This window comes from Thunnus albacares, chromosome 7 (assembly GCF_914725855.1).
Source record: "Thunnus albacares chromosome 7, fThuAlb1.1, whole genome shotgun sequence".
Lineage (NCBI taxonomy): Eukaryota > Metazoa > Chordata > Actinopteri > Scombriformes > Scombridae > Thunnus > Thunnus albacares.
Window position 1 is genome coordinate 2,041,166 of NC_058112.1, and position 26,211 is coordinate 2,067,376.

The window sequence follows — 26,211 nt, forward strand, 5'->3', positions numbered from 1 at the left end:
TTCACTTGAAATTAAGACAAGGCAGGCTGACTAGCAGGAATGATATTGATCATTTCAGTAAGTCTACGGGAAATCTACATTTTATAAACCAAACAAAGATGAGAAATTGTCACTTATTTACATACTCCCAATATCTAAAATAATGCCAAATAGTTCAACAATCAAAAGCACATAGCTCTGCAAATCATGTAAATCTTTCTCCCTCTCTCTTTCCAGCTGCACTTTCACAACCAATCAGAATCTGGCATCTCGCAGCCTTGGCACCAATCAGATCTGACATTTAGAGTTGTTCCATCTTACCTAAATGACTGAAGCGAGGGGGGGATAAATGAAGGGAAAGAATGAAAAGGAAGGAGGGAAAGCATCTGTGATTCCACTCTTCTTTTCGCTTGACTTCATTCTGAGACACTTAAAGACCCCTGACAAACAGTCACACACTCACACACACACACACACACACACACACACACACACTGACACGCACGCTCTGCTGCCAGCGTAATAACAAACGCCTTCAATTTAACCAGCCAAGCAAAACAAATTAGAAGCACAGACACAAAGACACACACACACACACACACATACACACACACACAAACTGTGGGCTGACACAATAGAGCATTGTTGTTTTTATTGTCAACAGTGGCTAAGTGATTGGTTGGCATGCTTCATTCAAATTTAATACATTCACATAACAGCCTAACAGACACAGACGCAGACGCGCTCTAACACAGTGTTGTGTTTTAGCAGAATAAGGCTCTATTGTTTTAGTATCGTGGGAATCAACATGGCGGCTGGTCAGTTGGTGTCCCGCTCCGCTAGCAGAGAGAGGTCATTTAACTTGTTTTCAGGCTGATACTCCATGCTGCATCACTACATTACCAACACCAACAATGGTAATGGAGGTCAGCGACGGCGAATCACTCTGTGTATCCACCGCAAGAGTCGGGCTTCAGTAGAACGCATCCAAACTCAATCAGTACTTATCAAATCCCTTCAAATCCTTCATCAAATCCATTCGAGGTTTTCGACATTTGTAACTTGGCACTAGTTTGACAAAAAAAAAAAATCTAATTCACGGTCCACTTACTGGCTTTCTCCGGAGCTTTCAACCCCGCCTTGTGTGTGTCTATAGCGGATGAAATGTGCTCAGTTGTCATGAAGAGTTGTTATCATTTGACTGAAGTATGGATCTTGATATTTGAGATTGTATTGGTTGAAAGCTTTGAAAAAGTCAATTTATTTATGTTTCTTAGGTCACAGGTTGAAGATATAAGTAAACTCAAAGATTCAATTTACATTTGTAATCAGTTTTTGTTGCTCTAAATACCAGAGGTACTGGTTCAGAATCATTAAGCTATTCAATTATTGATGATATGAAGGTTTCAACTTGGCCTTAGAGCAGGTTACTTCAAAAATCAAGGTTAGTTAGATACTTTTGATGTTTGTTCAAAAGTAGAAACCTCATACTTGAATGAATTTTTGCTCCTTACTTGAGAAAATAAGTGAGGAGAGATAAAAGACCCGTCGGCATCTGTTGGCCAATCCAGGTATTTCAACCTAGAACTGCATCCAAAAGGAGCTGACTAACAGAATCTAACCCTTTCTTCTACTATCAATGTATGACATTCTCATTTGTATTAGAAATGGGTCTGTAGTGTGGTGATCCATTAGTGTAGTGGCTGTTTAGTTTGTGGTCATACTTGTGTAAATAGGATCCATACCTGGTTTGCATGTCTTTTGATCTGGTTTAAGCTGGACTCCAGTGGGGCAGGCACAGCTGTAGAAAGGCTGGACTGGAGAGAGTAGGCAGAGATGACTACAGCCTCCATTATTCTCACTACACGGAGTCTGGACTGAAGAGAGGCAAAGAAGAAGAAAAAAATGATTAACAAGTAAGATATGAATAAGATTTTACCTAATAGAAAATGACATGGCTATAGAAAACAATAACTTTGTGCTGTTAAACTGAGTTGCAGAATCATATTCAGTGAGATTTTCAAATACTTATGTTGATACTGTTTTCTATCATTTTAACTGACTACCATGTCTGATCTGAGGAAATAGGGTATATATACTGTATGTATATATAAATGAAACACAGTGCACTTACTGTAAGGTTGTCGATATGGCTCCAGGACCTGAATGTCCATAGGAGAGTAAATCCCATTGAGGATCTCTCGGGTTTTGTCTCCGCTGTGTTTGTTACAGGCGTGGATGGAGCGGGTCTGCCAGTCAGTCCAGTATAAAGTCTCCTCAGACAATGTTAGTGCAAACGGATGGGTCAGGGTGCCTTCCACCACTGTTTCACTGCAAGACAGAATGAGTAAGATTGTAAAAAGAAAGTAAATACACACACACTATAATTAAATAATCATTCTTACTGTATTAACAAGCATGATTTTTATTGCAAGGCATGCTTGTGATTTAAACACATGGGTGTGAGCAAATGATTTTTGCAACTTGTAACAATTTGTTGATTAATGAGGAGAGGAAAAGTGATAAGAAAGTGAGAATCCTCAGGTTTTGGACTGTAGGCAGCTTAAAGATGTCAACCCAGGCTTTAGAAAATGTGATGGACATTTTTGACAATTTTCTCTCATCTTAAAGAGCAAACGATGGATCAATTAAACGAGAAAATAATCTGCAAATTAACCAATAGTAACAAATATTCATTATTTGAGCCCTGCTTGAATTTACTGGGCAGGCAGTAAACACAAGGCGATGTGATCGGTATTTATATCTCAATAACACAGACTCAAGTTTCTTAACACTTTATTATTAAAACAACACATCTGGAGGATTGTGCAGCCCTGGTGAAGGTATGCACTCTCTCTTTCCTTAGGGCCAAACAATTACAAAAAGCAATGGAAGCTAGAGAAGTGTGTGTGTGTGTGTGTGTGAGCAAGTGTTAGATTTGATCGGGAGAGAAGTGGTTCTTTTCTAAAACACACTTTAGAATCACTTACAGGAAAATGCACTCACACAAACACACTTAGGCACAGGATCAAAGAAGGCTTGTATTTAGAATATCAACACACCAGAAACTGGCTTTCATCAATCAGAATTTTTAGTCCTCTGTGTGTGTGTGTGTGTGTGTGTGTGTGTGTGTGTGTGTGTGTGTGTGTGTGTGTGTGTGTGTGTGTGCTGTTAAAGCAGAGGTGCCTGCCAGCAGTGGTTAAGGAAAAAAAGAAGGAACAAATTTAACCAACTCCAGATTTCAAAGCCGTTCTGTTTGTATATGTGTGTGTGTGTGTGTGTGTGTGTGTGTGTGTGTGTGTGTGTATGTGGGTGGGTGGGGGCAAACAGGCAAATTATTTAATTACTCAAGCTGTCAGGTACATTCAGATTAAAACCTCCCCCCATAACTCTATTACAGGATATCCAACAGTATCTGTCGCTCACACACACCTTTAAACATACTCCTAATTGGCTACACAATGAGTAATGTGGTAATATGAAAATTCTGCCTTGTTCAGCTTCAAGCAATAACAAAGAAAAGGGGAGAGCTAGTGTACAGAAGTATTATGCTGCTGTCGTAGGGAACGAAGACACTGCCTGAGGTTGTGCCATTCTTCCAACAGCATCAAACATTTCCACAAAATTTTGGTTTGGATTCAATCCAACATATTGTAACAATTGTAGGACTCAGCTGCAGGTAACATTATGCTAGACTAGCAGCAGTTGTTTTCTGGTGCTCTGTCTTGAAGGTTGTATAATTACATTGTGTGATGTGTCTATCTATTCACTGTGCACATGATTTGAAATGTCTGACTTTGAGACTTCTTTTATGGTAGTACCAAAAAACACTAATAATGGACTTAGTAGAAAGAGCTTCAGGGATCCTTTCTTACACTGGGTTATGATTGGAGCCAAACCCTCTCTTTCTAACTGGTGACGTCTCTTCTTCCTATCATCCATCTATTTATGGTGTTCCCCAAGGCTCCGTTCTTGGTCCCCTTTTTGTTCCTGTTTTTTATTCTTCCTTCGCACTAGTAAGCTGTCACTTTCAAGGTGATTCTGATGACACTGATGACTCTAAGATCTGAGTTCTTTAGTTCCTTTAGTGTAAAAACAAGTATATATGTACATTTTTTTTCTTGAGATCCAAAAGAACTTTGTGTCTCAAAGAGAAAATGTAGCTAATTCTCACATGCCACAATGCAGATTTACATTATTTTACAGATGTTTTTCCAAAGGATTTTCAAGGACTAATGTCAGTTATGTGTGCTTTAGTGTGTTACAACCCCTTATGCACATTCATCTTGATGTACAGTGATGAGACTAATTTAGAAATGTAATTTTTTTGTCTATCTAGAAACATCCATGGTAGGAGACACACTGAAAGAGTTATGGAGGAAGGCTGGATGACTAAAGAGAGGGAGTATGATAAGACTGGAGGGATGTTACACTAAAGGAAAGAAGGAAAGATTGAGCTGTGAGAGAGATGCACTGGGAGTGTGTGTGGAGCCGTGTGTGTGTTTTGACTGGGGCCTCCATACCACAGCTCTGTTTGTGTTGGACAACTCTCTCATACTCTCTCTCTCTCTCTCTCTATTTTTCTTTCATTCTGTCTGAACAGCTATTTTTCTTTTCCCCTCCTCCTTTTCTTTGTTGGAAAGAAGTTGAACATGGTGAAAACTCAAAGAATTTTTTTTGCTGATCTTTACAGATTCGATAGGAGATCCTGCAATAGTGTGTCTTGTTTAGTAACACTTACAGGTACTGGGATTGTATTGTATTCCCACCTTAACCAAACAGTCAATATAACTTTGTATGTAATTACAGCTGATCATTTGGACAACAAAGGTCCAAAATTAACTCTTTGACCAATGAAGGTAAACAGAGGAAATTTACCAGCCAAAAATATTTTTTACAGGCCATAAAATTGCATTATGTTACCTCAAGTTTTTAGTATGCAAGCTCATCTTTAGCATCACTCCAAAGAGACAACTATGAATAGATAACACTGGATTTACAACTTTTATTCTGAGCTTTTTCAATTAAAAAAATCACTTACTTTGTTGCACTTTAACTCATACTTTTCCAATGCCACTTTACAGAAATATGAACACAGGAGCATAAACTGAACCCAACATACAGGACATAATGAGTACAAACTTTGTCTTTTAACTCTCAAACACCCCTGTTCTCAAAACCCTGCTCACTACCATCCTTAAAATTAGGCCTCCGACTTTTTTCAGCGACATTGAGACCCATATTTGTGCACACTGGCAGTGGAATGACTTAAAACTACCATAGAATTGTTCCTTACATACATAGAGTCATGTGCATGTTAATTTACCAAGGGCTTTTGACACCAGAAGGGCTCTGGAGGCCCAGATGGCTGTAATTGTAATAAATGCCAAAGAATGAAGAAAATGTGTACTATTTTCTAGAGATGGGCTAAGCTCCTATGGTTCAAAGCAAGATGTTTTTTGTGGCTGATACAATACAATAACTGACAATTTTAGTATTACAAATGTAAAAATGTGAAGATTGCAATTGATGTACAGTATATATTTAGACTGACAAGTTTTTTTTTTTATATAGCACAAAGGTTTACAGTATTCACGATCCCTACAATAAAGAATCTATCTATTTATTGAAAACTTGTTTGTAACAACCAGATGATCTTTTTAATATGTAGACTAATTAAAATCAGACCATATCTCCTTCTTGACCATACCCTCACAATAACCTTTCATCCTGCTCAACTGATTAATGGTTGAAGCCCTCAGACTCCCTCGTTTAGAAAAGCTGCATGTCTTTCACAATGAACTGGTTAACAGCCTTCTGCTTTCCTCTGTCCTCCTCCCTCTGCTGCTGCTGCTGTAGGTACAGCTGGTAAGTCTACTTATAAGGCTCAAGTCTAATTAGACTCAATCGTTACATACAGTGAACGTCCATTTTGAGCTTGTTCATAACAGTTCACTATTAGCATAACGATATATATGGATATATTGGCTGATGGGAGTGGGAGTTGACTGCTGGACGTCAAAAACATCATATTTAAGTTTATGTAATGCTTGTTTGATAAATTGCTCGTACCATCTCCTCCACTGCCAGATTTCGTTGCGCTTACGGAAGTGAGTAGTTGTATTCAACTCAAGTAAGAAAAGTCTGTTTCATCCAGTCTGCTGTGTGTGTGTGTGTGTGTGTGTGTGTGTGTGTGTGTGTGTGTGTGCGTGTGTGTGTGTGTGTGTGTGTGTGTGTGAGGAGATCAGCCCTGCACTTTCAGTTCTTCCTCTCTTTGTGTTTCTCAAAATATAAAGAGACCATTTAACAATTGAGGACTGACATTTCCATAACAACTATTACACATAGCCTGTCAAATAAATAGTATTATCACAAGAAACACAATCAATCCCATAGACAGCTATCACATTTGAACATCAGAGCATAGAGGTGGAGTTGACTGTAAACTGTGGGGTTAAAGCCCCTGTTAACAATGGCTGCATCTCCAGACCACCAGTAGACTTAGCAATGATAAGAACGATAGGAGTTTGAGACTGAAAGAAAACAGGGGCAAAGATACTGATAAATCTATTTATCTACATACGTAGTACCTCTATCAGTCTATAGATAAATCAGTAAATAGACAGGTCACTCACGGGTTTACGGGGGAATTAAAGGATAGCTCAAAAATTTTTCAAGTCTGTCTTAAAACAATACTCAGGCACTCAAATGTTTTTTGTTGTTTTTTTTGCTTGCTATAATCACATTTCTTCTTTTCACACTGGCCATTAAGATATTCCACCCCTACATGCTTTCCATGTAAGCGATGAGTTACAAAATCCACAGTCCTCATTCTGTGCAAAAATACTTTCCAAATTTAATCTGACGTTAGTACAGATGAGGCTTCAGCAGTCTGAGTTAGACAAATCAAGCGGGTATCTTGCAAAGTTAGTCTTTTCAGTCCGAAAATCCCCCCTCTATGCTACTATCCCTCCACCACAGCTCAGCACAGAAACACTGAGAGAAAAACAAAACAAAAAGTACTAAAAAGACTGTAACTTTGGAAGAAAAATTAATTTGATGAACTCAGACTGCTGAAAGCTCATATTACCTTCAGACAAAGCTTTGGAATATATTTTTGCACGGAATGAGGACTATGGATTTTGTCCCCCGTCTCTTCCATGGGAGGCACGTTAAGAAGGGATCTCTTAATGGTCAGTATGAATGGGAAGAGTGATTCTATGTGACATACACCACTCACTGAAATATGAATCCAAGAGCCATTACAATTTTGTGTCCTGATTAAGCTGTAAAAAAAATGCTAAGGGCTGGTTTGTGGTCAATCAGAACTAGTTCATTCAGCCACACTCAAAGGCGGAGTGAAAGTCAGCCCTCATAGAGAAAGTCTCTCTTGGAAGACATTCATGGTGTTGCACTCTGTTGTTCACATTAAGAGTGACAGAAATAGTTGTGTCAAGAATGAAACAAGAGAGCTTAAGTGAGAGGTTACAACTCTAGCTCCTTTCTCACCTCCACACAGCTGGACAATAAAGGTGTGAATTGGGTGTGAATGTCAGACCGTCTGTTTCATAAAGTTACAACCCCCCCTAATCCAACGCCAGAAAGGTGTGGGGGGGGGATTTCCGATGCTGTTCAGCAATCTGACAAGCACTTCTGACAGAACCCTCCTTCTGTTCTGTCAATGCTGCCACTGCTTCAATGGCCTACACAACGACCACCTTTCAGTCAGCTCCACCTCTACCTCGGCATCCACCTGAGTTCTAAAGTTGTGGCTCAGCACACCACAAACTCTGTCCGTATGCTGCAGGGAGTGATGAGGCCAGAGCCAATAGGTGGCTGACTGAATTGTGAAGATACTCTCCAAATGTCAGTTCATTTGAGAGTCATACATTTCAGGTACTTAGCAGAGTTCGATAGCATACTAATCCAGCTACATTCACTCCCATACAAACTAGGGGTGTAACAGTACACAAAATTCATGGTACGGTTTTGGGGTCATGGTTCTGTATGTTTTCAGTACAGCAGAAAAAAAAGAAAATAATATTTTGGTCCTTTTATTTTGACAAATGTTAACATCCAACAATGGCTCATTGGACAAAACTGTTACTGACACAGTTTAGTAGTGCTGCAGTGTAAAAGGAAAACAAGCTTTCTGTTTCTGCAGGCAGTCAGGACACCTGCTACCAGCTGTTTTATGCTGATTAATGATCGCTCAGAAGTGCTTCTTACAATGTGCTGTCTGATCACGTCAGAAATCAAATGTGTTTATAGTTGTTCCAAACAGCTTCACTCAAAGGCAACCGTTACAGAGAGGGGAGGGCGATGTGGAGACCAGACATTGTTTAAATAAGGGTATAATGGCACATATTTTAAAAATAATGAAAGCAGCGACACTACATGAGCATTGGTAACCAAGGTAACTGGGGTAAATTGGCTAAGTGGGCTAGAATACATCCATGAGCACGCTATAGTCAAGTGGTGCACTGCCAAAACGTTCCAGGTGGAACTCAAGTGCTAGAATTATTGTTCCGCACATCAGAGCAAGTGGATTATTAAACTACTTTAAGGGTAATTGTTTGGGTCACGGAGCGTACTGAACCGAACATCCTGTACCAAATGATTCAGGATGGATACACGTACTGTTACACCCCTAATACACACACATACACAAAGGTCCTTACCGTGCAGATCCGTCCAGGTTAGCTCTGTGAATAAAGCTGAGCTTGGCATCTGCCCAGTACAACTTCTGCTCCACCAGGTCAATGGTCAGACCATTGGGCCAGTATATGTCCACATTCACAATCACTTTCCTGTTGGGGACAGAGGCACACAAAATGAAGAGATGGAAACAGTATTGATGTGTATTCGATTTTGGTTTTGTTAGTCTTGTACAACTGTCACTGCACCTGTAGGTCTGGTTGCACTGTGGATACTACAGAAACTTTAAATACAGAGAGGTGCTTTGTATAAGGCTTATGTAGTGACAGTACCTGTTGCTGCCGTCCATACCAGCACGCTCTATCCTAGGCTCCTCTCCCCAGTCTGTCCAGTACATGTAGCTGAAAAAAAAAGAAAGAACTATGTCAATAATACAAATAGGTCATTTTGCAATTTAAAGGTAAATACTGCTCCACAAGCACACCATAGGTTGTCGGTTGGTACTGATGACTCAATGATGAGTCAGTGATTACTTGGACAGCTGCTCAATCTCCTGCTCATACTCTTTTAGAACAAAAACTCCCCATCTGCTAACATTCCAACACACTCCTCTTCTGCTCCTCATAGCTATCTTCTACCTGTTTAATGTCAGTGTCACTTCAATGCCAATAACAGTCCACCAGGCTTGAGTGATGCTGAAATTTCACAATTGTTTTTCATTTTTAGCGTTTTCTTATTCTGTGCTTCTTTTTTGTAATGTCTGTAACTCAGTCCATCTCAAATGTTTGAGATTTCTTTTTCTCTCTCTATTTTCATGTATATTTCTATTCTTCCTATTTTTTGGTCACTCTTCTTTCAGTTTTATTATGCCTCAATTTCCAGGCTTTGTTTGAGGAGTATATACAGTATTTATTCAAACCTGTATAAATACATTGTGTTATCACTATAATAAAAATTCTAAACACGTCCCTGTACCTTCTCAAAACAAAGCAATACTTAAAATTTTACTTTCAGAGGTCATTTCTTTTGCTTGTTTATAAAATGAGATATTATGCATTTAATGAAAAAAAGACAAAAAACTGTAACTGGATATACCTGTAAATGTACATAGTACTAGAAATATGTTTTCTCTATACCATAAATCATATGCACAATAAAATTACTAACACTCTGACTCTGCTCTGGTTGAGTTCACAGTATAATAAAGTAAAGCACAATAAATCAGCCTGTCTCACAAGCAATAGTTATTGGTTTGAATGCTGCTTATTAAATGCTGTGGCAGTGTGTGTATGTGAGAGATAGAGACACACACAATGTTATGTGTGTGTTGTCTACCTACAGTTTAAGAATGACAGACAGATCTGCATTCCTTTGGCCGGTAATGTAGAAACGACAATTACAGAGCAGGAAACCAAAGAGAGAGACAGGAGAGATGGAAAAAGAAGGGATATGAAGTGGAAGCAGAGCTTTTTCTTTCTAATTCATTGGTGTGATTTTATTTGTGTGATTAATTCATGTTTATCTACACACACTGGCAATATTTATAATGCAACTGGCATTTGCCAGAAATGCATGTTATAGCTAAAAGACTTGGCCTAAACTGAAATTAACTTTTTTGACTTCACCTGAATACACCACATTTGACTTAAACTGATTTGAGTTAAATAGAACTGACTGAAGGTGATTAAACATCAACTTCCCTGTCCTGAATTGATTTGAACTGGATGGCCTTGAGCTAAATCAGGAGAGTCTGACTAAAATGGTTTCAGAAGGACTTAGTCATGAAAGTTAATCACTTTAGGTAAATGACTTGAATGGACCTGAGATGATACAGTATGTGATGGCTTGACCTGTTAGTTAGATTAAGTTAGATTAAATCCTTTCTGTATACATACATAATGAATCTCTGCCACTCTACATGAAAATGAACTTTTCTATGCAGATGATACCATTTTCTATACCACTGTCCATAGTAAATCTAGTCTGCCTTTGATGCATTTCAGATATATTATCAAATACAAGCTTAAATAAATGTTGACAAAATTAATTGTATACTATTTTTGATGTCACTCAACCCTTAAGGGCTCTCAAATTTAAATTGTCAAATGTTACTAAAGACCCATGTGGAACACCTGACCCACAACCTGAAGGTTAAAATGGAATTTCTGTACAGAAACAAATCATTTTTATCTTCTGCTAGTCAGAAGACATTTGTACTATCTACAATTACATCTGCACTTGATTATGGTGATATTGTATATATGCATGCCTCTCCCTCCACCTTAAAGCCTCTTGACTCAATTTTAAAACATTATAGCCGAGCGTTTTGAAAGTCATTTGTGATTGTCTTCTTACAAAATAAACTAAACTGACCATGTTTGATCTGACCTGGACCAACCTGAGTTGAACTGACTTGAATTCAGATACTTTATAGTGATTTAAAGGACAAGAACAACTTGGATCTTATTTATGTATGTTTTACCTTCATATTTATTGGTTGTCACATTTTTCTCACCTGCTACTTTGCTAAGAATTGGTAACATGGTGGTCACTGAACACAGCTTTACAACAGTGCCCCACACAAAGACAGCAACATCAGAAAACCAGATTATCTAAAACATTTTTTGTTTTACTGCTGAAGGCACCCAAAAATGTGCTTCAAATTGTACAACTACAGGAAGTATACAGTAATAGGCCAAACTTGAACCGAATATTATGGAAGAACAGTTTGGGTCATAATATAAATGTTCACTTTTGTTTTAACTTCCCAGTGAGTGTCTGTGCAGTGTCTACAACCTGTCTGAGAGCTTGTGTTGTTGACTTGCACACTCCTTTTTAAAGGTGTGGTGAGTAACATGTTATCAGAAACAACAGGAATGTTGGACTCTATGATGAAAATGAGACACTCAGATTGCAAAATATCTTAATCTAAAGTATTTGTGGTTTTCACAGCCGAACAGTAGGCTATTTGCAAAATCGTACAAATTTGTACAGTAAGGAAAACTGTGTTCTATGACTGCACTGTCATTTCAAATCTGACAAATCTTTTCATATACAGCTGTAATTTCCTGCTTTCAACTGATTTCTCTTAATAACCTAGTTTCTTGTGTGTCTGTCAACTTTGTCAGTATCTCCCCTACACCAGCTATCTTATCTTCTCCCACTGCCAGAGTATTTTCGTGAGTGTTTCCTCTTGTCTCCTGCCTGCCCTGCACCCACCATGGTTCAGTTACAGTATGACCAACAGATATGCCAACAACTCCAAACACAGACACACCCTGTCCTTATTGTAATCTATATAAATGTTAGCTGTACATATTTGCAATCTGGCTTTTCCTGGAGCTGACATGGTGTTGAGGCTGTTCAAGACAACAGTTTACAGTATGACAGATACATAATGTTTGAGCAATACAAGAAAATTGCAGTTGAAGGAACGGATTGAATGCATTTAGCCTAAACTAAGGAGACCACATTGAACCTCTGATTGCAGTGTAGTGTCTTTATACACGTTTTAAAAAATGCTGTAGAGGTCATGGTTAGAGGCAAAGTAAAGAAAGAAATGGGACACCCACCTCTGCACTCCAAACCATCATAAAAACAGTAAAAATGCAATCATAAATCATTTGAGTAAAACAAAAAGCTCATGCTATTGAAAAACAATAGGCCAATTCACATCACAAGGTCAAATACCATTTAAGGTAATTAGCAGAAATGCTCTTTCCTGCTACACCCTATTCTAACTAAATCTACCCACAACAGTAAATCTATCATCTGAAGAGCTCAGGCTTTGCTGATCCAACATGTTGTGTGTAAGAAAGGAGGGAGGTCAACCTGAAGTTCAAACCACACAGAGGAAACTGCAGAGCAGGCCTTCTCTTCCATCTCATCTTCTCTATTCACTTCATTTTAATATCTCATTGTCATTACATCCAGAGTATTTTATGCTAGCTAGGATATGTAGGCTTCTTCAGCATGTTTTTTAAACTCTCTTGTGTTTCCTTGTATTTTATTTTGTTGCCACTATAGTGCATTGTTTAATTTCAACACTTCGAGAAGACTTGGTCGGACATGTCCTCTAAAAGTCTTAAAAGGAAGTACAAGGGACACTGTTAAAGGGTCTGTTCACCCAAATTACAAAGATTTCTAAGGTATCCTAGCCATGTAGGTAGTTTTGTTTTTTCTCTATTTTTCCAAAGTTTGAGTAATGGTGGAGGCAGAGACAGATAAACCTGGATAAATAAAAATATTATTATTATTTGTGTCAACTATCTTAACACGCCTTTACAATTGATCTATTGCCTCTTTTCCATTTGATATTTCCATTAACACTGAGAACAGCCTTAAAAACAGTACTCTGCAGTGCCTGTGTGTTCGTGTATGGTGCCTATTGTCTGTTTTGTTACCGTTGAGCAGGGTTGAGTGCTATAGCCCTGGGCTGGTCCAAGTCCATCCAAAACAGGACCTTCCTGGAGGTGCCGTCCAGGTTGGCCACTTCAATCCGATTGGTCTCAGAGTCGGTCCAATAGAGTTTCCTGCCCAACCAGTCACAGGCCAGCCCATCAGGACTGTCTAGCCCTGATACGACCACAGTCTGCCCGGTTCCCAGTGCCTCTTTAAGGGCTGCAACCAGAAAACACACAGTGAGATGATGACAAGAAAGAGGATATATTCTTCATTCAAACATTTTCAGCTCACAAAGCTACTGCTGAACCACTGCCCGAATATTTCTAAACTGCTGTGTTGTGTTCTAGTAATCACCAGCCCACTGTTTATACTGTTGTTACAGTAAACCAGTAATAAACAGTAACACAGATACTGTTGCTCTTTATGGGAAAACTAATTCACTAAATGGGAGAATAAACACGCAGCAAACAGTTGGCAGACTTACAGTTGGATGACTGATTCCAGTGTGTCTGTTTGATGGCCTCCTCGCTGACATCTGTCCAAAATATCAGGCCCTCAGAGTACAGGAAGTCCACCGCTGCCGCATCCTCCAGGTCACTAACAACGATGGGCGACTCACCCCGCACGCCTTCTGCATCCACCAGTCTTACGTCACGCCGGTTGGCAAACAGGAGGAGCGGAGAGCCTGGACGGGAGAGGATCATATAAATACCTTACATTTCAAACTTTCTTTCAGAAACAGCAAAAGACAAACAAGTATGTACCACATAAGAACAGATGGCTATGGCTCCTAAAGAAATTCACCTATCTCATTTTTAAATGCTGTGATTGTTTGAGAGCATCTGAAGTGAAGTATAAATTATGCCAATTCAACTGTATCAACCTACTAAAAGAAATTATTCAATCAAACAGCTCTGGCTTCAGCAATATTTGATATAAAAAAGCTTTAAATTGAAGTCATCAAGATTCTCTTCGTGAAGACATAATATATTGGCTTAAACTCATAATGAATACTCTTTTGAAAGTATTATTAGATAAGCAAACAGTATATTACTCTAGTCACGTTGCATTTTAGCTCATTCATGGAAAAAAACTGTGGAATTTCTCAGTGGCTGAGAGGAATGACACGGGAAAATTTGGCACACCTTCTGCTATTTTCTGGGCAACTGTGGTGTTCCTAATTTATATAGGGTATCTAATATTTCACATAGAACTTGATGATGCCTTGATCATTTGGAAGACAGCTTATCATGTCAGTTTCTTTCGGGGATCACCATACTGGAAACTTACTAGTACTAGAGCAGTGGTTCTCAACCTTTTTTGGGCCAGCACCCCCCCATCCATTATCCAGGTCCCTTACCACCATCTATCAATTCAAATGTAGGCTAATTGTCTCCCCTGATTATTAATGTTGATTATTATTTTGTGTTATATCATTAAAAAAGCATGTCATTGGATGCCAAATAACAGTTGGAATATCATTATCATTAGTTTCCTATGCAGGGAGCAAAAAATCCATGTGAATAGAAATTCTATTAATGAGTGTTAAACAAATGCAGCGGTTAGAAACTTTACATTCAAACTTTAATTAGGTCTCGTGTTTGATCACAAACAGCAGCCAATCAGAAAGCAGTAATTTGGCAGCATTCTTATTAATTGTTCCAATGGAAAACAAGAGCAGTCTACCAAGGAAAAAGTCTGAGGCTACTTGAAAAAGGCAGAAGGATATGTATCCATAGCTAAGGTGTTCAATAAAATACTGGTGGCATTTTTATCTGGTTCTGTTTGTTTAAATAGTCATACCTGCAGCAGTCTGGCAGACAGCCGCAAATAAAATAACCAGGTCAATGGGTTTGGGGGTCCACCCCCAAGATTAAAAACTATGTATTTTCACATAATTTTGGACTGTTATCATTACAACTTTTATTAAAAAAACACACTGTGAACAAAATATTGGTAAAACTGGCATGTAGTGAATGGATTTGAACTGTTTGAACTTTTCCAGCTGTGGGGTGGCTATGGTTCAAAGTTTATCTTTATCTTACTCACAAGCAATTTATGTGTCTGCTTCGCACATATCACAGAGATGCAGACAGCAATAATACCATCTACTCACTTTTTATTTCCTTTTTGATCCAACTGATAAAGATTTATATTGTCTGTTAATATTTGACTTTTGTTCCAGATTATTCATTCCAAAGTTCAGAGCTGCTGTTCTGTGATCAGATTTCCTTCAAGAACACTTCAGGTTAAAGATGAAAACAGAGAGTTGAGACTGTCTGTGAACCAACAGACCTTAAAACCTCCTGCTGTCAGTTACATGTTTGTTCTTCTTCTGGTTGGTTTCCTGGTTAAAGCTGCTGATTAATTTCACCATCGCTCATCAGCTTGATTCAGATTATTTTCAAAATCTAACCAGTTTTCACCATGTTAGTGTCAGCAGGTGTTAAAATGATCTGAACAGTAGAGATGGTGGTTATACTGATGTGTTATGTTGCTTTGTTGACTGCACTGGTGGAATAAACAAAACTCCAGAAGAAAGAAATAAGAGTATTTATTAATACTCTTATCAGTTCTTTTTCATTACTAAAGAATTGGGGAGGTTTGAATTATTGTTTTAAAAAACAATAAATTCAGAACAAGATTACAATAGATTTATATTATTTATATATGACAAAATATTGTTTCTTACGGCAGCAACAGTAATGTTTCCATCAGCAACATCACTATATAAATTCAATAATATCTCAATTGAAAGAAATAAAAAATGTCAATAAAATAAATAATATTCCTGACATTAAAATACTGAGTGAAGTTCAGAAAGAATGAAGAACACAGACATCAGTCAGTATCTTCATCCTGTCCTCCCCCCTCTGCTGCTGGTTGACAGGAGGGGCTGTTTAAGTCAGTATCTAGTAGCTAAGTTCAGTGCTGCAGCTCTAATTAATTAATTTAAAGGGGCACTCCACTGCTAACAATTCTAGCCATGCTAACTAGCTGCTAGCCGCTGTGCAGGCTGGTAAAATGGACCCGTCATGTCTCTTTGTATCTGCGGGTTGGTGCTCCCGTCAGTGTTGGAGCCTCCATGTGAGACACTTCGGTCAGTAAATGTGTGCTTTTAAAATGTATTTCCGAACTGCACTCACTCTCAGTCCTGCTGAGAGTGAGCTGTGCTCAGGGCTCCACTGCAAACGTAATAGAAACTGTTTACACTGATTAATTTTGAAAGAGCAACAGCCAATGGGAAAACTCCAACACTGGGCCGGCCGACCAATGGTGTAACAGACATTCAGGGTTATAGGACTGGTCCATGGCCATTCCAGCCAAAAGCATGGGCATTTATTTATCAGGGAGGCTCTCATAAAAGATATAATCAAGTTGCATCATGGGAAATGTAGGAGCCAGCATCTTTGGAGTTTGACTCATACTGGGAACTAAAAGTCAGGATATTTCAGACTCTGCTGTATCGAGTCTGACCATTATTTTTATGATCTTTGTCTTATAAGTCAAATCAAGTCAAGTTAATTTTATTTATATAGCCTGATGTCATAAATCACGAATTTGTCTCAAGGGGCTTTACAATCTGTACAGCATATGACCCTTGATTCCTAGACCCTCAAAGCATCCCCAACCTTTATGCAAGCACAATACAAAAAAAAATCAGAGGTATCTCTTTAATCATAATTCACACAACTGAATCAAATAAAACAAAAAACAAGAACCACTCTTGGACTGGAATCACCAACATCATGAACTTCTCAACCATAATGTGTTCTAAGATCAGAGTGAAATACATCAAGCTGAGCTTGACCTTTAGAAAGATCACTGTCCAGTGAATGTCATCTAGCACCAGTCTAAGCCAAGTTTAATTTCATTAATCACTTATGCTGTTGGTAAAAAGATCTAAAGTCCTGGTGTATCCTGCCAGATCATCATTACTTCTACACCCTCCCCAGGGGCACATGCCCCAGTCAAGTTCACTGCAAGTCACCAAAAAACCAAACAGGCTTTGGCAAAATTAAAACCTGTTTGTACCAGACAAAACTGCTACTCACTGGCACAAAGCCCTACCATGCACTGTCAAAAACATAAAACCCCTAACATTACTGCCATCTGGCAACAATCTGCAGAGGCCATCGAAAAGAAAAAAAAGATCTTTTGTATCCACAAATAAGTTTTACATCAATCGTTCTGTCCTCAAATGTTTCATACACTATCTACAAAAACACAAGTTGGATGACATTTATAGGAAACACATACACTAATCACCACCGCAAGGAGAAAAAAATGATTTTAACAACGTTAACAACGCTTTGCCTGCATGTGTATGCCAGAGTCCAGACTGCATGTGTGTGTGTGTGCAGCTCAGTAACTCAGAGATGTGGTCCTCCCACTGTTGGAGGCAGTAGCTGTCACAGCAGCTGCCACAGTGCCTCTGGGGAAACTTGTGGTTTTGGCCTGGCAGGGTGGCAGAGCTGCTACGCTGTGGTTTGGCACAACCTTGCCTACTGTAATCCCCTCAGCATTAAGACACACCGACTCTGTCAGTATGGACACTGTCCCATACCAACACCCAGTCCTCAAAAGACAATTACTTCAATTAATGAATCACTAATTCAATTATAAAAAAAGCTATTTTGTGACTGACATCAAAGTGAATGTGCTTTCACTGCTGTCACGGAGAAGTCATCAGACTACACAAGCATACTTCTATGACTACAAGTAAGCTTCTCGCTCTTTTCAGTACATTCAGTACCATGACCCATTCTTGGTGACAAGTTGAAGAACTTATAGAATCTTGATCTGTTTTCTATCAGTGTATTCTTTTATTTTTTCATAGTACTTTTGTTTCTGGTCTGGATAATAAAACCTAACAGATGACACAAAGATTCTATTTACAATTTGTCATTCATGCGTCTGGGGCGGATCAGATAGCTATCAGATATCAAATAAGCCAAGTGTAAATGAGATGCATTCTAGCCAGATGTTGAAAAGGTGTTAACGCCTCCATCTCACCAAGACCCATACATAATCGTAACTGAAACAGTCACTCACGGGGTCTTTTGTGACAATGGCAGCTAAAGTTACACTGAAATTCGCTTTTGTTCTCCTGCCTCATTAAAGTCACAGGAGGAAAGCAGCTCTGGTGATTTCCACACATATGACCATACAGAAGGCGTACTGAGCTGCTGTAGCCCTGATCAATTCAACCATTGAATGATCTGTATGGATGAGGGAGGATGGTGAGTGAGAGCCCATGAAGAAGAAATTAATGGATAGTTGTTAGCTTGCTAGCTAAACTGTTATTGTTGTAACTAAACTGCAAATTGCAAAAGTTATTCTTCTTCTGGTGTTTTTTACAGGTGTATAACCACCACACTCTGCACTGGAGTAGTCATTCCTGATTTGCATGTAGCCCAGGAAAACCGAGACTCAGTGTAATCAGATTTGTGATCTGACAAATGTGTAAATGAAAATGTATTCATGGTTTCCCCTGCCTATCTAACTCAAAGGCAGGCTACCTTTGTATTACTGGCCACCACCTATATTGAAAATTCCGGCATGTAATGTTGACGGAACGAAAAAAGCAGAACTGTGCAGTACCCAGACAGCACGCACACACTTTATAATTCATCTTCAAAAAAGGCAGCTGTTGCAAGGATATTTTGATTTAATGACTAAATAATTACCTTTGCGAGACAAACATGAAGTATATTGTGAACTTTCTACGCCGTCACTCAGAGACTAACATTAGCGGAGCAGCAATCAGCAGTAACAAATGAGACCAGCTGACCAACACACACTGCAGCATTAAACAACTTCAACCAACTCTGAGGTGATGAAAATAACTCAGTCTGTTTCACCTCAAAAACCCTGCGCCTGCTCAGCATGTTGGACAACGATGGTTTTCCCCGACGCTAACAGAGCAGCAGAGAGGCTGCTCTCCACTGCTGGAGACATGACATTAATAATAACACAGAGCAGCAGAGAGGCTACCCTTCACTGCTGGAGACATGACATTAATAATAACACAGAGCAGCAGAGAGGCTGCTCTTCACTGCTGGAGACATGACATTAATAATAACACAGAGCAGCAGAGAGGCTACCCTTCACTGCTGGAGACATGACATTAATAATAACACAGAGCAGCAGAGAGGCTACTCTTCACTGCTGGAGACATGACATTAATAATAACACAGAGCAGCAGAGAGGCTGCTCTTCACTGCTGGAGACGTGACATTAATAATAACACAGAGGAGCAGAGAGGCTGCTCTCCACTGCTGGAGACATGACATTAATAATAACACAGTGGAGCAGAGAGGCTGCTCTCCACTGCTGGAGACATGACATTAATAATAACACAGAGGAGCAGAGAGGCTGCTCTCCACTGCTGAAGACGTGACATTAATAATAACACAGAGCAGCAGAGAGGCTGCTCTCCACTGCTGGAGACGTGACATTAATAATAACACAGAGCAGCAGAGAGGCTGCTCTCCACTGCTGAAGACGTGACATTAATAATAACACAGAGCAGCAGAGAGGCTGCTCTCCACTGCTGGAGACGTGACATTAATAATAACACAGTGGATCATTTATCACAAGCTTTATTTGTGGTATAAAATTTGAATGGGTTATAGAATACAGATACCTTTGCATCCGGCTCAACGACAAATTCACATACAATCACCATGTCAAGAACCTTGTTGCTCTATACAGGAATAAATCCAACTTCCCCCCAATCTGTAGGAACAGGATTGCTGAATAACCTATCTTATCAGTCTTAGATTATGGGATGTAATTTAAAGAAATGCTGCTACCTTCACACTTAGGTCTTTAGACTCAATTTACCACTCAGCCCTGAGATTTATTACTGGTGATGACTCCAATACTCACCACCTTATCTTCTATGAGGTTGCTTGGGCTTTTCTGACTCAGAGACACAAAAATCACTGGTATCTGTATCTATAAAACCCTGACCGGAAAATTATCAGCATATGTCACATCTCTGTTGCACTGGAACTCTGGTCCACTTCAAACTCTGACCCACTAACCCACTGTCTGGCTCTTCAGGCACCTCGTGCCAGGACTGAACTTGGAAAGACTGCTTTTAGTGTTAGTGCAGCAAACTCATGAAAGTTCTTGCAATATGACCTAAAACTAAATATTCTCATATCTTTTGGACACTCCACAGTGTTTCCCACATGTTGACTGCTTTGGGCTGGTGCGGGGGGGTTGTGGGATGCGCTGGGCAAAACTCGGGAGACTCAGCGTCACAAATTTTCCTGTTCTTTATTTCTCTGTTTAGCATCGTTAGGTTATGCTAACCCGTTGTTGCTAACGTTGGAGCCCCCTTCACTTTTCCAGCAGTTGGGGAAACAACAGACGTGACTTTTCTTGGTCTTTCAGAAGCAAAATGTGACTTGTGCTTACACTAGAAAAATAAACTGGATGCTTGTGTAGTGTACAATATGCAAAGTATTCCCCATCCTTGGTCCTATTCTTTGTAAGCAGTCGCACACACCATTTTTCTTTTTCTTGTTGTTCAGCCAAATAAAACAAAGAGAAGAACTCTTCTTTCTGTCATGAGGTTGCCATCTTATGTTCTAGTGTGCATGTGTGGAACATGTCTGAGTACGCAAACAACAGACTAGTATGTAATATATATAGAAGTCCACAGCTGTCTGCGTGCAAGTCTGAAAAACACATGTAGAAAGTGTGTTTGTCCTTTGATTTGTAAACCATCTGTACATGAGATACTATTTGTACCTAACAAACTTGACACATCTCGCCTTCATGTAATGGAAAATGATTTCATTGTGCCTTTAATATGTTTAGCTGGATTTAACGAATTAATTAAGAATTAATTAAAAAGGTACAATGAAGGATATATGATACTATATATGAATAGCAGAAAACCCAGCCTTACATGGCCAGCGGGAAAAAAAAGCAAACTGTTTGTTGGCATCATAAATGAAGTGTGATGAAGTATTTTACCACACAATAAACACAGAAGTAAGCTTGCACCTAAGCTGAATGATAACACAAAAGCAGCAATATAACCGCACAGGCCTGCAGTCATAAAACACTGATCACCAGCCTCATCTATCAACAGAACTACAGTCCATAGGAACTGACACGGATCAAAATCAGAAAATCAAAAGAGACATAAACATAGCGAAGGGGAGACCACACACTGAGAGCCTCTTCAGGTCACCTCTAGCCCAAAAGAGACGCTCCAGTGAGGATTAGCGCTGGCTAACCTCCCCAGGCCAGCTGGGGTTTCCTTGTGACTGAGAGGACAAGCCCAGACTACTGCAACCGAACATTACGTCCTCGCATGGAGCGCATAACATTGTTAAAAACATTAAGTTTCATAGTGAACACACACATAAACAGTAACTGCACCCCAGACAGACTGGACCAGCCAGACACAGCACTGGTTTATAGGTGCCAATGGGAACATTTTACACATTTTATGTGTTGGTTGATGCTGGTCTCATCACCCAGGTCACATTTTCATTAAAGTGACAGAAATCTTACACAGCACAAGCACAAGTCTGGACTGAATGCTGTCACAATATAGTAAAGACAGCAGCAGCATAAGGTGAAATAGACAAGAGAATCATTAAAATGCATGTCTTGTCCCTCCTTCTTAGAGCACTGTATTATGTCGTTTATCACTTAATTATCTCCTTTGCACAAAGAAAATTAAACTAGTTCAACAAGGAACCAGGAGACAGTGAGAAGCAGCTCTGTGATGTTTTGAGCTAAATGCTTGTCAGGATACTAACATGCTCACAACGACAATGCTAACATGCTGGTAATTAGGAGGTATAATGTTTATCGTGTTCACCACCTTAGTGTTAGCATGCTAGCATTTGCTAATTATCACTCAACACAAACTACAGCTGAGGCTGATGGGAATGTCAGTTTTGCAGGTATTTGACAATACACCAAAGATTGAAATTTTGACCTGATGGTGCTAGAAGAAAAGTCAGAGGGTCACCAAAGTCAGTAGGATTCATCCTCAAGGGATCATAAATGTGTGTACCAAATTTCATGGCAATCCATCCAATAGTTGTTAAGATAATTCAGTCTGGACCAAAGTGATGGCCCACACAACAGACATTGCCATCCATAAAGCCATGATGCTAGCAAAGGCTAAAAAACCAAACACATTCAATCACAATGATAATCAGAGCAGCACTCCATCTCTATATTTCTAATTTTCATCCATGTCAACTGCCTGGCTGGAATGATATGTAATGAAAACAGAGTATGTGAGCAAACAGGAGTCCCAACTTAATGTCTTGTCATTGGGTACTGTTGGCTGGGAAGATGGGCTAAACATCAACAGCAAAATACATTTTAAAACAGGAACTCTTCTTCCCTTATTTTTATTTTCCTGCTCAACATTGAATAAAATCACTATGACCAAAAGTCATTACTTTAGCAGCCAGCTGTCTGAAAAAGGCTTTTCATTTAGACCCTCCCTTCCATATTATTCATCATTAACACAAATACAGCTGCAGACTGGAGGCTCATCAATGAGTCCTGTTAAAAGAATTTCTTCGTAATGACCGTTAAACAATAGAGACCGGAGCCGAAGTATCAAAATTTAACATGATTTATATTCTTGTACAAGAAGGAGCGTTTCACAGTGCAACACACAGGATGAGATTATAAAGAAAAAGGCTCCTCAAGGAGCACCTACAACCAGTTTTTATACAGTGTAGGTGGGTGTGTCAGTTCTTCTCCTAATCTGTCAAGTAGACTTCTCCTGTTGATGTCTCGCCCTGTTTCCAACGAATTTTAATTCATCATACATCTTCCTCTTTACAAATAAAATGCTGAACTTCCTTTATCCTTAGCTGATGAGTCTGCTGATGTTGCAAGACAGGAACAATTCATCATGATCTATGTAAAATAGCAACACACATGCACAGTGTAATCATCATTTTTAGTCCAACGCAGGTTAAATACACATTCATTAGACCCAACTCATACCAGTGAGCCAGCATACACAACATCACAGTCCTGGCACTGCAATACCTGAGTGGAGAGTGTGTGTGTGTGTGTGTGTGTGTGTGTGTGTGTGTGTGTGTGTGTGTGCACAGACCAAAAAAAACAGCATTTGAGTTTGTCAATGGGATTAACAATCAAAGTACGAGGAGGGAGACGCAGCTTGAGAGTGTGTGTGTGTGTGTGTGTGTGTGTGTGTGTGTGTGTGTGGGTGGGTGTTTGGGGGGAGGAGGTCGTACTGAGGTGGCAGCTTGAAAAGAAAGAAGTGTCCCGAAAGAAGTTTCTAAAGCGTAGGCAATGCACTGCTGCACACACACACACACACACACACACACACACACACACACACACACACACTACCTCTCAGTTCTCCTGTTTTGTTCTGCTTGGGGAAAGCTAACAGGCTCCCTTGCTTCACATCTTATCAGAGCCCATCTTAACAGAACCCTTCGTGTATGTGTGTGTGTGTGTGTGTGCGTGTGTGTGTGCGTGTGTGTGTGAAGGGTTGCAAGGAAGGAAGAGATTTTCTTCACACCTTCCCAGTTGGGACAAGAAAAATGTGTGTGACGAGCGCAGGGAGCATATTTATGCAGCCTTTGTGTGTGTGTGTGTGTGTGTGTGTGTGTGAGTGTGTGTGTGTGTGTGTGTGTGTGTGTGTGTGTGTGTGTGTGTGTGTGTGTGTGTGTGTGTGTGTATGTGTGTGTGTGTAAGTGTGTGTGTGTGTGCGGGGACCCCAGAGAAATCAAGGTAGACTGCCACAGACTTCCTCTTTCTCTCTCCACCTCTGCTCCTTCTTTCCTCTTTCTCCCTCTCCTCCCTCCCTCCCTCCTCTTCTCCTTTCTTTGTCTTGTCCGTCTCCTCCCCGTTTCTCCCCTCTCCTCTTTTCTCCTTTCCTCCCTTTCTCCCTACAGTTTTCTCTTTTCTGTTTTTTTTTTTTCCTCCCCGTCTTCCCCCCGTTTTTTCCTCTTTCTCTCCCTCCCTCCTCCCTCTACCGGGCTTGTATGAAATCCAAACAGCACCGAACCTCCTCGAGTTTCACACCAGAGCAACACAAACAGGAAAAGATATCAATCTCTTCCTTACATTCCTCCTCAGTACTGTCACCAAATCTCTTCTCCTTACCTTCACAGCCCCTCAGACTTCTCTTCTAGCCCCCCAACTCTTTTCCTTTTCCTGCCTCCAAGAGCTTACCAACTCATACTCTGATGCACTTCATTCACCCGCCGTCTGCAAGGCTTTTTTGGTGTCGATAGTTCAATCAGAATGTTGTCGTTTTGAGACTGTATTAGTGATTGAACACTGCTAGTAAAAGTAGTGACTATTAGGGGGAAGATTCAGAGAAATAAAAATTAGTATAAGTATTTTGTTTCTTCCATTTCATAAAAAATATTACATTTCCTAACACTGTTCTATTAGGAGCTGCTGTGTTCTCAGTCAGCCTACGTCAGGTCTTGCCCTGTTTTGTTGAGTGTCGAGTGTGCCTCCGTCCAAACAAAAGAACAGACTGTGTATGAAGCCTGAATGCAGTGAATGCAATGGCCCATATAGTGCAGGCTAATGGAGACGAGTGTGGAAATCACCTATTGGCTGTTCCGAGCAGTCGAAAAAGAAAATACCCAGGGTTCCCAGGGTAAAAGCAAAGGGGTTTTTTTTTTGTTGTTTTTTTTTAGATGGCCCACCCAAATAGACTACCCCACACCCAAAAAGATGAATTTTTCTATTCATAAGTCAGTAGAGCTTGATTTTCAACCTCAACACTTTTTGGCACCGACTGAAATATGTCATTAAGTGTCAAAAACTGTCAAGTACTGACCGCTGGTTATTATCTGAACACATAGTTCTTCATTTAAATCAAAATGTTGCCCATTTTATACTATTCTATTTAAGCTAATATTACATTTTACATCTTATTGTTTTTTTTGGTGTCAGTACCAAAACTCAAACAATACTTAGCTCTTTATTATTTTGCCTTTTGTCTTGTAGCGAGACCAGGCAGACGTACAGTCAGTAGTCTAAGTAGATGAGGTGTAAAGTAGTGAGCACAGTAAGTAAGAAAGACCAGCTATGTTTGAATATACAGTTTTACACTGAGATTCATAAATGCCTTGTTTGAAATATTTGGATTTTGAAGAGCAAATGATTGGAGAGGCAGCAGGTTCAAACTGGCATTTTGACACAGCATAAACAATGTAAAGACAGTTGCATCTTTTTGCACGTTATATATATATATAGTAAATCTCCATGTGCACACATTAAACCTCAAGTATATTTTTCATCTGCGCTTCTACAATCAGGCGTGATGAGCAGATTTAAATGAAATGATAATATACTGTACCTGTGGTTAGCAGTGTCTGATTGGGTGAACAAGATGTGTGATTATGACAGAATTGATGTCTAGCATTCTGTGTTGGGCATTGATACTGATGATTCATCCCCATTCAACCAATCAGCGTTTGACTCAGGTACATACTATGCACAGCTAGAGAGTTACAATATAGGCTACGATCAGAGAGAGAAACATCTCACGATCAAATGAAGCCAAAGTATCTGTGAATACAGCACTACTAAGACCTGAGCTGACCTGCACTAGTAGAACCCCCCAAACGACTGTCTTCAACATACTTCAATTCTTTGTCAAGTCTCATATCCAACTCCTTCAGTTCACCAAACCAGATGAAAAGCTGAAGATGGAACATCAGTGAGTACGTGCAGCTCCTCTCTGACTGTGAATGGGGGCTGTTTCAGAATAAACTATGCTGGTTTATAATAACAGAAAGATAAACCAAGACCAGCTGTATCCTTTAATACATTGACCGGGCAGGCTGAAGATCTTTTAACACAGTACTCATAGCGAAAATGTCACGCAGCTCAGAACACATCATCTAAAACACTTCACCATCTCCACTTGGATCCCTTGTCCACCTTCACCGGTTGACCACATTGCAGAATTTCACAAACTCTATCTGCTGATAAAGACTTCCCCATTGTGTTGAAAGCCCAGGAATCACCTAGTAAATGGATCTTGTGCAACGACTGTCAAAACATGTGTGGTAGCACATAGCTTGAGGGCTTTTCCTCTTGACTTTCGATCATCGGATGATGTCGAAAGTCGAAAAATTTTCAAAAAGTTTTGCGTCACATCCAGCG

General features: G+C 39.7%; 1 protein-coding gene across 1 annotated transcript in view; it reads right to left on the reverse strand.

Annotated features, from left to right (window-relative positions):
* lrp5 (low density lipoprotein receptor-related protein 5) overlaps nucleotides 1-26,211 on the reverse strand; it is a 72,053-nt gene that overhangs the window by 42,010 nt on the left and 3,832 nt on the right. Inside the window, exons 2-7 of the mRNA XM_044356483.1 lie at nucleotides 13,526-13,726; nucleotides 13,041-13,257; nucleotides 8,970-9,038; nucleotides 8,661-8,789; nucleotides 2,114-2,310; nucleotides 1,725-1,856 (exon numbers count right to left, since the gene is read on the reverse strand). Of these exons, the coding sequence (XP_044212418.1) occupies nucleotides 1,725-1,856; nucleotides 2,114-2,310; nucleotides 8,661-8,789; nucleotides 8,970-9,038; nucleotides 13,041-13,257; nucleotides 13,526-13,726 (945 nt within the window). The remainder of the gene's footprint in view (nucleotides 1-1,724; nucleotides 1,857-2,113; nucleotides 2,311-8,660; nucleotides 8,790-8,969; nucleotides 9,039-13,040; nucleotides 13,258-13,525; nucleotides 13,727-26,211) is intronic.